General features: G+C 32.0%; 1 protein-coding gene and 1 non-coding gene across 2 annotated transcripts; one reads left to right on the top strand and one right to left on the bottom strand.

The window, feature by feature from the left end:
• The first annotated feature begins 5,997 nt into the window (after positions 1 to 5,997).
• Positions 5,998 to 8,652, top strand: LOC124839444 (uncharacterized). Its single transcript, XM_047315270.2, has 2 exons — positions 5,998 to 7,549; positions 8,026 to 8,652. Exons 1-2 carry the CDS (start codon positions 6,239 to 6,241, stop codon positions 8,086 to 8,088), a joined length of 1,374 nt encoding a protein of 457 aa, XP_047171226.2. The 5' UTR covers positions 5,998 to 6,238; the 3' UTR covers positions 8,089 to 8,652.
• Positions 8,653 to 10,864: 2,212 nt separating this feature from the next.
• On the bottom strand, positions 10,865 to 10,945 carry TRNAL-CAG (transfer RNA leucine (anticodon CAG)). The gene has a single exon. It is a non-coding gene; the product is annotated as a tRNA-Leu (tRNA).
• Between the last annotated feature and the right edge of the window lie 778 nt (positions 10,946 to 11,723).

Below are 11,723 nucleotides of genomic sequence, written 5' to 3'. Positions count from 1 at the left end.
GAAAAGGAAAGAGGAAATTTGTAAAAGGTTAAGAAATTTGAGGAGAAAATAGTTGTTTTTGCTCCCACAATTCTTCTTCCCACTTTTCTCACTTTACCAGTCTCTCATCTCTTCTTCTTGCTCTTTCATCTCTCCGCATTTTTTTCTTCGGTCATATTTTTAGTAAGAAAAAAATAATCAAACTTTGCACTTTGAATTTTAACTTTAAAATGAATTCTAAGTGAAAAAAAAAGGTCAAACATAATGCAGGATCATAGTAAAAGTTATTCAATCCAAAATCTGTGTTAGATGGTAGGGTTTGGACGTTGATTGAGTATGCATTGGATAACACACTTGCCAGATGATATAGATTGACATTGGAGTTGAGTAATGTTGCACTCAAGCTTTAAATTAAGAAAGGGACAAATCTACATTATTGTGTTATCCGAAAACATGTTGGAAAAATTAAAATTAATGTCAAAATAATTTACAAATACAAACCTTAAATATACGTCTAAAATTTAGTCATCCTAATAATAGTAAGAGAAAATCAGTTTTCATTATAAAACGTGGTCACCAATTCATGAATTTTCGGTTGAAAGTTCTTTTGTATTATTAAACCATTATCATGTTCTATTGTATTAACTTTACTTTTCCTATCCAATTCTTACTATAAATAGTAGTATTTGATAACTGTTGGTGTAGAATAGAACATTCGAGATTTGTAAAGTTGAAAACATAGTTGAAAGACGACCAATTCGTAGATAGTTTTTCTTTGTTTGGAAAAAGCTTATAAAGAAATGCGAGCACAGAGAGCAATGAGTGGTAAGAAAAAGTAAGTGTGCAAAGGCATGATTATAGTCTGATAAAGAGAATAGATAAAAGTTGAAAAAGTAAGTTTGTTAATGTGAATACAATAATTCACTGTTTGGCTTCTTAATGATAGATATTACGGTAAGGATAATAATATTTTCATAACATTTTTTTTTAATATTTTAATATTATTTTGTGTTATTGTATAATTGATCAAAAATAATAATTATTATAAATATTAATATGATGAATCCGAGACACGATATTAAATTGTCAGAAAAATGTTATTAAATTATTTTGTATAACCCACACGTGGTGATCTCACTTCTTTGCGTGTTTAACTTCCCAACTCCTTAACCACACTTTGTTTGAGTTGGTGGCTTTATCATATTTGTGGTCAAACACGCGTTATCGTGGACGACATTCGTTAGTTCAACTAATTAAACTCAACGAAATTAATTACCACCTGTTCCAGCATAAATTTCTTGGTCTATTTAATTATCACTCACTTAAACATTTTAAATCTTTTAATTACGCTTTAACAACCTACCCTACCGTTACCCTGTCACAAAGCTCCAAAATTAATCAACATTATAAAGGTAGTATTTGTTTTCATTGAAATCAAGCTCAGTGTGTTTTCATTTTATTATGTGTTTATCCACTTTAAATAATCGCACTAATTACAAAAACAGTGCAAATTATTGTTAGAATTAAAAATTCTATTTATAGTGCAAATTACAAAACTCCATTGCTGATATAGTCGGCAAAGTGTTGGAGATGTTGAAATTATTATTTCATTTTCGACAAGTTGTTCATTATTCGTAAGAAATCAACTTGCGCAATTCGTCAGTTATTTTCAGTCATTCTCAAAAAAATATCATTTTCAGCGTAATATCATTGTCTTATAAGGAAAATATTTTTTCCTGAAAAACGAAACCTGCAACTATGAATTAAACCAATATTCTCTACATTAGATAAAACCAATTTCAATATAGTTATGTTTTAATATATTTATATTAAAATACAACTTGGGTTGTGGACAGCTCAGAATGCTACATCCTTACATAACATTCAAATTAAATTATTACCTTTAATTTAATTCTTGAAAGGTGCAAAGTATATGATGTATAGATTTATATTATTTTCAATATCGTATGTATAATCAGATATTTATTATGAATTAAAGTTATGAAGTGATATTTTTGTTATAATAATTTATGTTAAATTTGTCTTTTTGTGTTTTGATGTGATTTTGAAATAAATTCATAGTCATTACTATAAATCTGCAATTTTAAACACAAGTTTGGCATGTTGCTATAAATCTCTGAATAACTATTGTTTGAGATTGACTTTGGGACTGTGGTCAAATGTAATCACTTAGGTCTACCTAACTTGATTCTAGAAACATGTTTCACAGAGTATATCCCTTCTTTAAATCAGAAGCTTCTTGCAAAAAACAATTAAGTCTCTTTATATATATATAGTAAAATTATTATTGGTGGTGATATAAATTGGATCTTTTGAGCTAGTTCATTTAGTTCAACTTTTTAATGAAGATAGGTTGGAGATATTTAATCCACTAACTTATTCGGCTCCTCTTATTTTAAACCGTTAAAAAAACGCGTTTGTAAAGTCACAAAGCCAGATAATATTTTCGGATTCGAAGATTTTTCGTAAATTTTATATAACTAAATATAAAGAATAACACAGCGTTTCATGTATCTGTTTCCTTTTGATATAAAAGTAATATTCTGGATATAACCCAAGATTTTCAGTTTGTCCATAATTAGTGAGATTATATATTATTTTTGTTATTATTGCATTAAATAGGATTGTGAAAAAATAGTTATTTCAAAAAATTAAATTGAATTAAAGTAAATAATCTTATAAAACAGTTTTCTTAAAGTTAAATCGGTTCGTTTCAATTATTTTGTCTTGTGTAGTTTGATTACTTATTGTGTGTTCAAATTGATACTAAACTCAATCTAAATTGATCAGTAGTTAATGTTATAATAAAAGCATAATTAATGTTTAAATAATAATATATTTCACTTATATTTATAGCTTTATGAATTTTTTTTATTATAATTGACCTAATTATCATTCATTTTTTTTAAATTTGATTAGTGGAATGTTTATGCTAATTAGATATTTTTGTTGTGGTCGATCTAATTATCTAATTTCTTTAAAATTTGATTAGTGTATTGTTTATGTTAATTAAATATTTAACTTATTTTAATTCTGATCAATAACTTTTTTTTTATGTTTTGAACGATCAATCACACCACGACAATCTATATGTAACTGTTCGTATACATAGTATAAAAAGTATAAAAAAATGAGAAAAATATATAAAAAATATACTTTTCTCTTTACAAATTCTGACTTTAAAATTATTATACTTTTCACTTTACAAATTCTCACTTTAAAATTAAACATTTGAAAATAATTAAATATATTTTTAGTTTATAAATTTATATATAAAATTAAAATTTATTATTGTTTTAAACTTTAATATATTTTAGCTTCTAAATTTTAAAAATAAATGAATATAATTATTTTAACTTGACTAAGTTAATTTTTTTTGTTAAATAGTATTTTAAATTAAAATTTAAGTTGAAATTTATGTAAACAATCCAAATATTATTTTAAAACTCATTATGAACAAAAATCTATTAAAATTGAATTATAATAACTATATTTATTCTTTTTAAAATTTAAAATAAAATTAAATTTCAAATTCGACGTCAAATTTTAAAGATTTCTAACCCAATTTAAAAATTTAAAAACTTGATGCCCACTGTTTGGGTATGAAGGATATCCTTTTTGCTACTTGTTCTCCAGTCTGAAATATGCTGGAGACTAACAAGAGAAACTAAGGTAATAAGGAGAACAACTACTATCTATTCAGGGCAAATAAAATATTAAAAGAATATGGGATGTGTATTACTTGACAATTTAATTACTTTATTATAGAATAACAATATAATTTGTTTATTTTAATATATTTATCTATCATGAACTCTCCTTATAATGTATTTGTATATTGAAATGCCTGTTTATTATAGTTTTTCATGATATTGAAAAAATTTATGATATATTTCCCCGCTTGTTTTAACTTGAATAAAAAAATATTTCCCCTCTTAATTTTTTTTTTCATTACAGATAATTATTAGTTTGAAATTACTTTTGAAAATGAAATTACGATAAAATTTAAAATGGAACAATATGATGAGTTATTTGTAATAATGATGTTGATAACATAATATCTAGAAGGCCACCAATTTGGAAAACAGGGCAGCAACCATTGGCACAGGGATTTCCAATTGAATATTTATCCACGTGTTCACTGGTTTTATATTAGAGTTAAATTTGTATGATACTTGGTAGATAATTAATGTAAAAGTTTAAACTGGTTATAGTATGATAGTTGAGAGATGAAACCTGTCAATAAATGTAGGCAACAGATAAAGAAATCGCCCTGTTAATACTCAGAATAATAAATAACATATTAATAGAATTGGTTACTTTTTTAATACTTTTACAAATTTTACTCGAACTCAATATTATGTATCTCCTATTATCTAATATAATTTTGAAATTTTCAACTATATAATTAGCATAATATATTTTTTAATTTTTTTATTGATGATTAGTTTTGTTGAGGAATTTATTGTTATTTTTAATATTATCTCATTTTTTAATTATATATATATATATATATATATATATATATATATATATATATTAATTAGATTTGAAATCTTATTCAATAGGATTAAACTCAATGCTTACTGGTCTTGCAATTCAAGATTAAAGTCTTTCTAGAAGTAACTTTTATATTACTGATTTAAAATGAACTAAATTTACACAATATTTTAATTTAAATAAATATTAAATGCTACGTTATCCTTTTTAGTTTAGAGTAAACTATAACTTTTTTCTCATAAAAAGTCATCATTTTTAGTTTCTAAAAATGTTTAGCATTGGTGTGACATTTAAAAGATGTAATTGAACTATTGAAAGCTTCAATATCTCGACTATATTTATTGAAAATTCAAAACACATGATTGACTTAAAAAAAAAAATGAAGAAACATGTTTCACCAGGTGACGTTTTTGTAGAGAGTTAAATGATTGTTAACTATACAAGTTTAAATGGCATAGCTAGAGATTTTTAACAAAATTTAAAAATTAATATATGACACAAGTTATTTAGACTTGTATTAGATTGGGGGTTTTAAATCTTTTTAACAGATTGTGTATTTTTATGATAGATATAAATAGTAATAAAAATAAGTGAAAAGTAAATGATAATTAAAAATTTTCCAATATTAGAAAAACAAAAAGTAAATAAAAAAGAATCACTTTTTAAAATACGATGTTGAATAAAGAATAAAAAGGAGTAATAATTTTAGTTAAAAGAGTAAAATTTGAGCATTTAATAGCGTTGATTAGAAAGTTAGTGAGCTATAATTTGCACAGTAGTAGGTGATTCAGCAGGATTGATTTCATTTGAGCTGTATAGGGCCACCACAGAAGTGAAGTGGCTATAATAACTTGGGGAGACCTAAAAGGATAAGAAAAAAATGAAACTTGAGGAAGATGAAAGTATTTATAATTTAAAATATAAAACATTGTTTATTTAAAAATAAAAAAAAATAGAAAAGATAGGGATAAAAATGTCCATGCAATATGCCAATTCATGCCTGTGTGTCTAATGTCATAGCTAAATAAGGTAAAGGCACAGTCCCATAAAACATATTTCTGTTACGTCCCATAAAAACACTTTGACTTGCAATAAATAACTCAGATAATACAGATCACTAGATCATACGGCGCAGATATAATAAGTTTAAGGTAAACTGCAAAACCCCTGTCCTCATCAGGCCAACACGTGCCACTTGTTCCTTACACTTAACAACTGTCTTCGACTCTTTTCGTACACCTCCCTCCACCAGAATATTCCCATGTCACCAAACCATACCAAGGCAAATCCGCCGAGGGCTTTTCAGTAATTACATCCAGACACCAACTGCAGTTAAAAAAGCTACCACAAAACGACGACGGTTCTGACCGACGCCCACGACCCCACATGATACTATCCCAAACCCATTCTTCAATTCATTCACCTCCCCCACACATTTCTAACCGTCGATTTATAAGATTCTGCTTTATCAGCACCGACCGTTACACTACAAATCTGAACGTCCAGTAAGAATAGCCCGTCCCGGATACCAATGCGTTCACCATTCACAGCCAAATAATAAAACGAAAATAGAAAAATCAAACAGTTATTCTTCTTCTCCTTATTATTCGTCGTCTTCAACCTGGCGCTGCCTTCACTCACTTCCTTTATTTTCACTATGAAACTCTGAGCTAAGAAACGTAAATACCTCACTACACGGAACCCTAATTCCCAATTTGTGCGCGTGGAAGCTTCGAGAATGGTTTCGCTGGAGGAATCACGGTCTAATTCGAGCCGTTTCCCCTTGGCCAGAAGTTATCAGTACCACTCTTCCGTTTCGTCCAAAACGCAGCGTCATATAGGAAGGTCCATGCGCACGATACGCTCCAATTTCTTCCAAGATGATGACAGCAGCTGCTCCTTCACCGAGAAATCCACCTGTCTATCGGAGAACCTCACTGACTCCGTCGTCGACCTCCGCCTCGGCGAGCTCGCGTCGCGGAACAACAAATCCTTGAAGTCCTCACCTGCAGAGGAGGACTTCCTCGACCTCTCTCAGGCCTTCAGTGATTTCTCCGCATGTAGCAGCGACATCTCCGGCGAGCTGCAGCGCCTTGCGACACTCCCATCACCGCAATGCGTACAGAAGAACAATATATCTGGAGAAGTGGAGCCGGAGCCGGAGCCGGAGCCCTGCACGGGTTTCCTGCAGAGGGAGAGCTTCTCTACGGAGATTATCGAGAGCATTTCGCCGGAGGATCTCCAGCCGACGGTGAAGATTTGCATCGACGGCCTCCAGTCGCAGTCGGTGGCGGTAAAGCGCTCCGCGGCGGCGAAGCTCCGGCTGCTAGCGAAGAACCGCGCCGACAACCGGATTTTGATTGCGGAGTCCGGCGCGGTGCCTGTTCTTGTTCCTCTTCTCCGTTGTAGTGATCCTTGGACGCAGGAACATGCGGTAACCGCGCTGTTAAATCTATCTCTCCACGAGGACAATAAAATGCTGATAACCAATGCCGGAGCAGTGAAGTCGCTGATTTATGTGCTGAAAACGGGAACGGAAACTTCGAAGCAGAACGCGGCATGCGCGCTTCTGAGCCTGGCGTTGGTGGAAGAGAACAAAAGCTCCATCGGGGCTTCCGGAGCGATACCGCCCTTGGTTTCGCTTCTTCTGAACGGTTCGAGCAGAGGGAAGAAGGACGCGCTGACGACCCTTTATAAGCTGTGTTCCGTGAGGCAGAACAAGGAGAGGGCAGTGAGCGCCGGTGCGGTGAAGCCGCTGGTGGAGATGGTGGCGGAGCAGGGGAGCGGCATGGCGGAAAAGGCCATGGTGGTGCTGAACAGCCTGGCAGGGATTCAGGAAGGGAAGGACGCAATTGTGGAAGAAGGTGGGATCGCTGCTCTTGTGGAAGCCATTGAGGATGGGTCTGTTAAGGGGAAGGAGTTCGCTGTTCTGACCCTTCTTCAGCTCTGTGTTGACAGTATCAGAAACAGAGGGTTTCTTGTCAGAGAGGGTGGGATTCCTCCTCTCGTTGCCCTTTCTCAAACTGGCAGTGTTCGAGCTAAGCACAAGGTCAGTCAAATCAAACCCCCCCTTTTTCGTTTATCATAACTTGTATTCAGTCTCGTCATACTAACAAACTTCAATTCAATCGTCGTATTAAGTGTTCTGGTTTTACATCGAGTCATCCAAAATATTAATAAAGTGACGAGGTAATTAACATAATTATAAGTGAATGTTCACACGTTTAATTCTATTTTGACAAATTAATCTTGGATCCAGATTTGGGTTTTAGTTTATGCAATCTAAGTAGTTGTTTTTGAATGGCGTAAAAAAAATTACTTCGACATAAATTCTAATAGAAGTCAATTTTATAAAATAAATTTCATTCAAAATCATTTTTGCAAAAGCCCGGTCAAAAAGTTACTACATACTAATTCGATTGATTATTTTCTTCAGCATTAATTTGCATATGATGCAAGTTGTTGGGGATTCGTGGTATCTTAAAGAATGACCTGGATATTAAACTTCTGGCTTGTTTTTTACAGGCCGAAACGCTGCTTCGATATTTGAGGGAATCAAGACAAGAGGCGTCTACTTCGAGCTCTTAGCTAAATGATTACATTGCTACTTGGGAAGGTGGTACTTATACAATGTAATTGATTATTGTATATATAGTGATTTTGATGATTTGTACAGTGTGGCCATGATAGTTGGAAATGGAGCTGGTTTTATTGAAGTTAGATGAAGCTAGCGGCTATAGACTGACCCTTTTAGATGTATGGATATAGCTAGATATGGGAGTTTGCTTTCCCTTGTTTCGATTGCTCGTGTGTCCTGGTGTTACATGGTTGTTTTTTTGGGTTGTTAGGTTGGTTCCTTTTGTTTATATGACCCTAGTTTTGGGAAAAGGGTTTCTGATAGTATTATTGTATGGTAATTAAGTTGCGCTCTCGTAATGAAAGTACAGAGCTTCTACTGAAATACCAGGATTGTTTGTGTCCATAATCTCTTTTAGGTCAACATATAGCATGGTTTCGTTTTTCAGATACTGCTCAGGGTATTACATGTGCTAGATGGACTGTGGAGCGTAGTGTTTTTGACGATTCGACTGGTACTCTGAAACGTATACAAATATTTTATATTTTATAAGCAGCACTTGATTTGATTCCTTATTTCATGTTTCTTTGCCATGAGTATTGCGATATGCTTGCCTTAAAAGTTGAGAAATAAAACATGGAATATGTTCTTTCTGAAATCGACAACACAGGCTGGGTAAAGCAGGAAATTGTATGGCATCGAGAATCCTCTTTAAGGACTAGGTTTATGAATTATGATGGCTTGCAAGTGCTTTCTCGGCACTTCAACTGGAAATTGTAAAAAAATCTAAAAACGACAGAAAAGGCTTTAGCAAAACATTTTTTTAATATAGTCTGGAAAGAGTAAAAAGCAGGATTCTGATAACTGAGTTAAGACCGTTTAGATCGTGGCGTTATCTAAGTGAGGAAGATCTTAACCCAGATGGAGAGATATGTTTGGTAGTGAAAAGGCTGTGTACATGGTGGGATTGGGACATGTTTAGGTGGGTACTGATATGAAAACAGGGAATGGGAATGGTGTAGGACCCTGGGTTGAGTACGTCGTCCTTGTGGTGAAGCGGCTGAGCCGCTGCATGCTACCATATCAAGTTCCAAGTTACATCTGTATGGCAAATCATAGCCCCACCTCGCAGTTTAATTCCACCACAGATTGCATCATTTTTGCCGTACAAAATTTCCTCATCTAGCACCTTACATCTTCATTTTCATTTTCTTTTTTCCCTTTCAAATCTTCCTGTCCCATATAATAATCACCAATTAGCTGGCAGAGCAGGTATGTTTTGTCCTGCAGTTTGTTTGGATGGTTTCACTTTCTAATCTAAGGTTTTGAAGAATCGGGTGTCGGTGTTCTCTTTCTTTCATTCATTTTAAAGTATGGAGTTCATTGCTTGCATCATCAAAAGGCGAATCTGTTTGGTGAGATGCTACTGGTTTATCTTAACAAAAGTTTGAACTCTAAAGCATATCGGAACGTAGGAAGATCTCACGAAGATTGTTGAATTCTTACGTTTCTATCACTAAGCTGCTACCCTATAGTATTATTCAAAACTTATACTCAAAAGTGGCTTTCAAACTATTCAACTTACGTCATTTCAAGAGAAAAATGAAAAATAGAAAACCAGTAAATAAAATCGAATTCGACCATCTCCATCTACACATATATTCAACATCTTTTAACAGTAATTCAATCCCTACCAATCAAACTTCTTTAAAGGGATGTCTTAGTGTTCTCACATAAATGATTTCTTTTTATGATGATTATATATAAATAATTGACTAAGTTTTCCACCAATTCTGCTTCTGTACCAAAGGGGATGTTCAACAACTTCCTTTTTAGTTGTTATTTTAAAAATTGTAGTAGCAAGTTTGCCATTTGTTTTTAAATTAATTATAATAAGCTATTAGTTTTCATACTCGACTTTGGCAAACTTTTTACTCAAAATCTGTTCAAACAAAGGATGTGTTTGTCTATAATAGAAAGATTGTGAAAATAAAAAATAAAAGAAGAAGAAAATTAAGTATATATAATTTTTAAGCTGTCTAAAGAGAAAAAAAAAATTGAAGAGAAAGAAAGGTAAAAAAAGTTCGTCCTATTTAGTTGTTTGTTACCATAAGGATGGTTTGATATTTTAACTAAATAAAACCCAGTCTTTTTTCCTCTTTCTGTTCAAAATGGGTGAACTAAAAAGTATTGGGTCCATTTACTAACCCCCATCTTTTCTAAATCAATATCAGATTCTTATCTGTTCTGCGTTCCTTTCCACCATTCCAAACATAGTGTAAAGTTTCAAATTATGTTCTTCACGAATTGGACTTCAGATTTATTTAACATTTTATTTAACAGCCGAGCTACAACTATCATTTTACACTAAATGTCTCACCGTTGTTTGCTAGTACAATCACAAAGTAACTAATACGATTGATAACGTGAAGTTCTACGAAATAAATAAAATAAAAAGTGTTGTTAGGATGCTTATAGTTTTGTGAGTGTAAAATTAGGAGCACCCTAAGAATATTTTTTTTTTGTATAATAAAAGCAAATGAGCAATCATCTAAATCCCAAAATACTTGTAAATTAACACGTCTAAGCATAAATTTACTTTTCTCGTAATAATTTTTCAAAATGAAAATTGATTGAATAAACGCTATTTATTATAACATTTTCCAGAGTTCATTGAAACAAGTTATAATGGGAAAGGTTTGAAGCAATTTCCCAAGACCCATGAGGGAGAAACCTGCAAATAGGAGGAATGTGGCAGAAGTGGCCATTTATTAAAAAGAAAACCATTGTCAAGAATGGGATTCGAACCCATGCCCTTTCGGACCAGTACCTGAAACTGGCGCCTTAGACCAACTCGGCCATCTTGACTTTGATGTTATTTTATAAAATAATTTTTTATAATCTTCTAGCAAACCACACAACCCAACCATATCTAGAAACAAACTTTCATTACATAAGTTGGTGAGATTTTAAGCAATTCACATTTAAATATATAATTTATTCTAATGCATGTAATGTCTTTAAAATACCTTTTTTTTATATGAATGACTTAGCATCAAAATAACATGGTAATTTTTAACTATGAACACAATAACATGTATGAAAGGAAAACAATTATTCATAGAGAAAAAATCTGTTTCAGTAAAAAATTTACTCTTTTTCTTTTGCTATTTCATACTTATAAATAACTTACAAAGAAATCTAAATCTCTAAACTAAAAGTTGTATGATGTTTTTCATTGTTTATTGTGATTAATCAAATAATAAGACATAAGACATAAAGAGTACATTCATCAAATTTTTATTCAGATCATATTTTCGAAGTTGGGATCAAAATTTTAAAGAATACTCTGAATAAAAAAAATACTTTGAAGATCCTAAATAATGTTGGGGTAGAAGATGATGCAAGTGCAAGACGATTAATGACCAACGAACAATAATTGACCGATGAACTTACCGGTATGTCTAGATTGATGAACTCACTATAATGCTTAGGTTTAATGACAAAGTGACCCTGATTGACGCGATGATAGATGAACCAATAACGACGATGTTGTTGATCGGTGAAATAAGAATGATTGATGATGAATAAACTGATGAATGTGTAAAAAATTTAAAGACAAACTTAGAGGGTGGTCAAAGAAAAT

The sequence above is a fragment of the Vigna umbellata genome, chromosome 5 (assembly GCF_029865625.1).
Source record: "Vigna umbellata cultivar VRB3 chromosome 5, Vumbellata_1.0, whole genome shotgun sequence".
NCBI classification, from domain to species: Eukaryota; Viridiplantae; Streptophyta; class Magnoliopsida; order Fabales; family Fabaceae; genus Vigna; species Vigna umbellata.
Note: the sequence above shows the minus strand (reverse complement) of the source record. Positions and strands in the feature narration are given on the sequence as shown.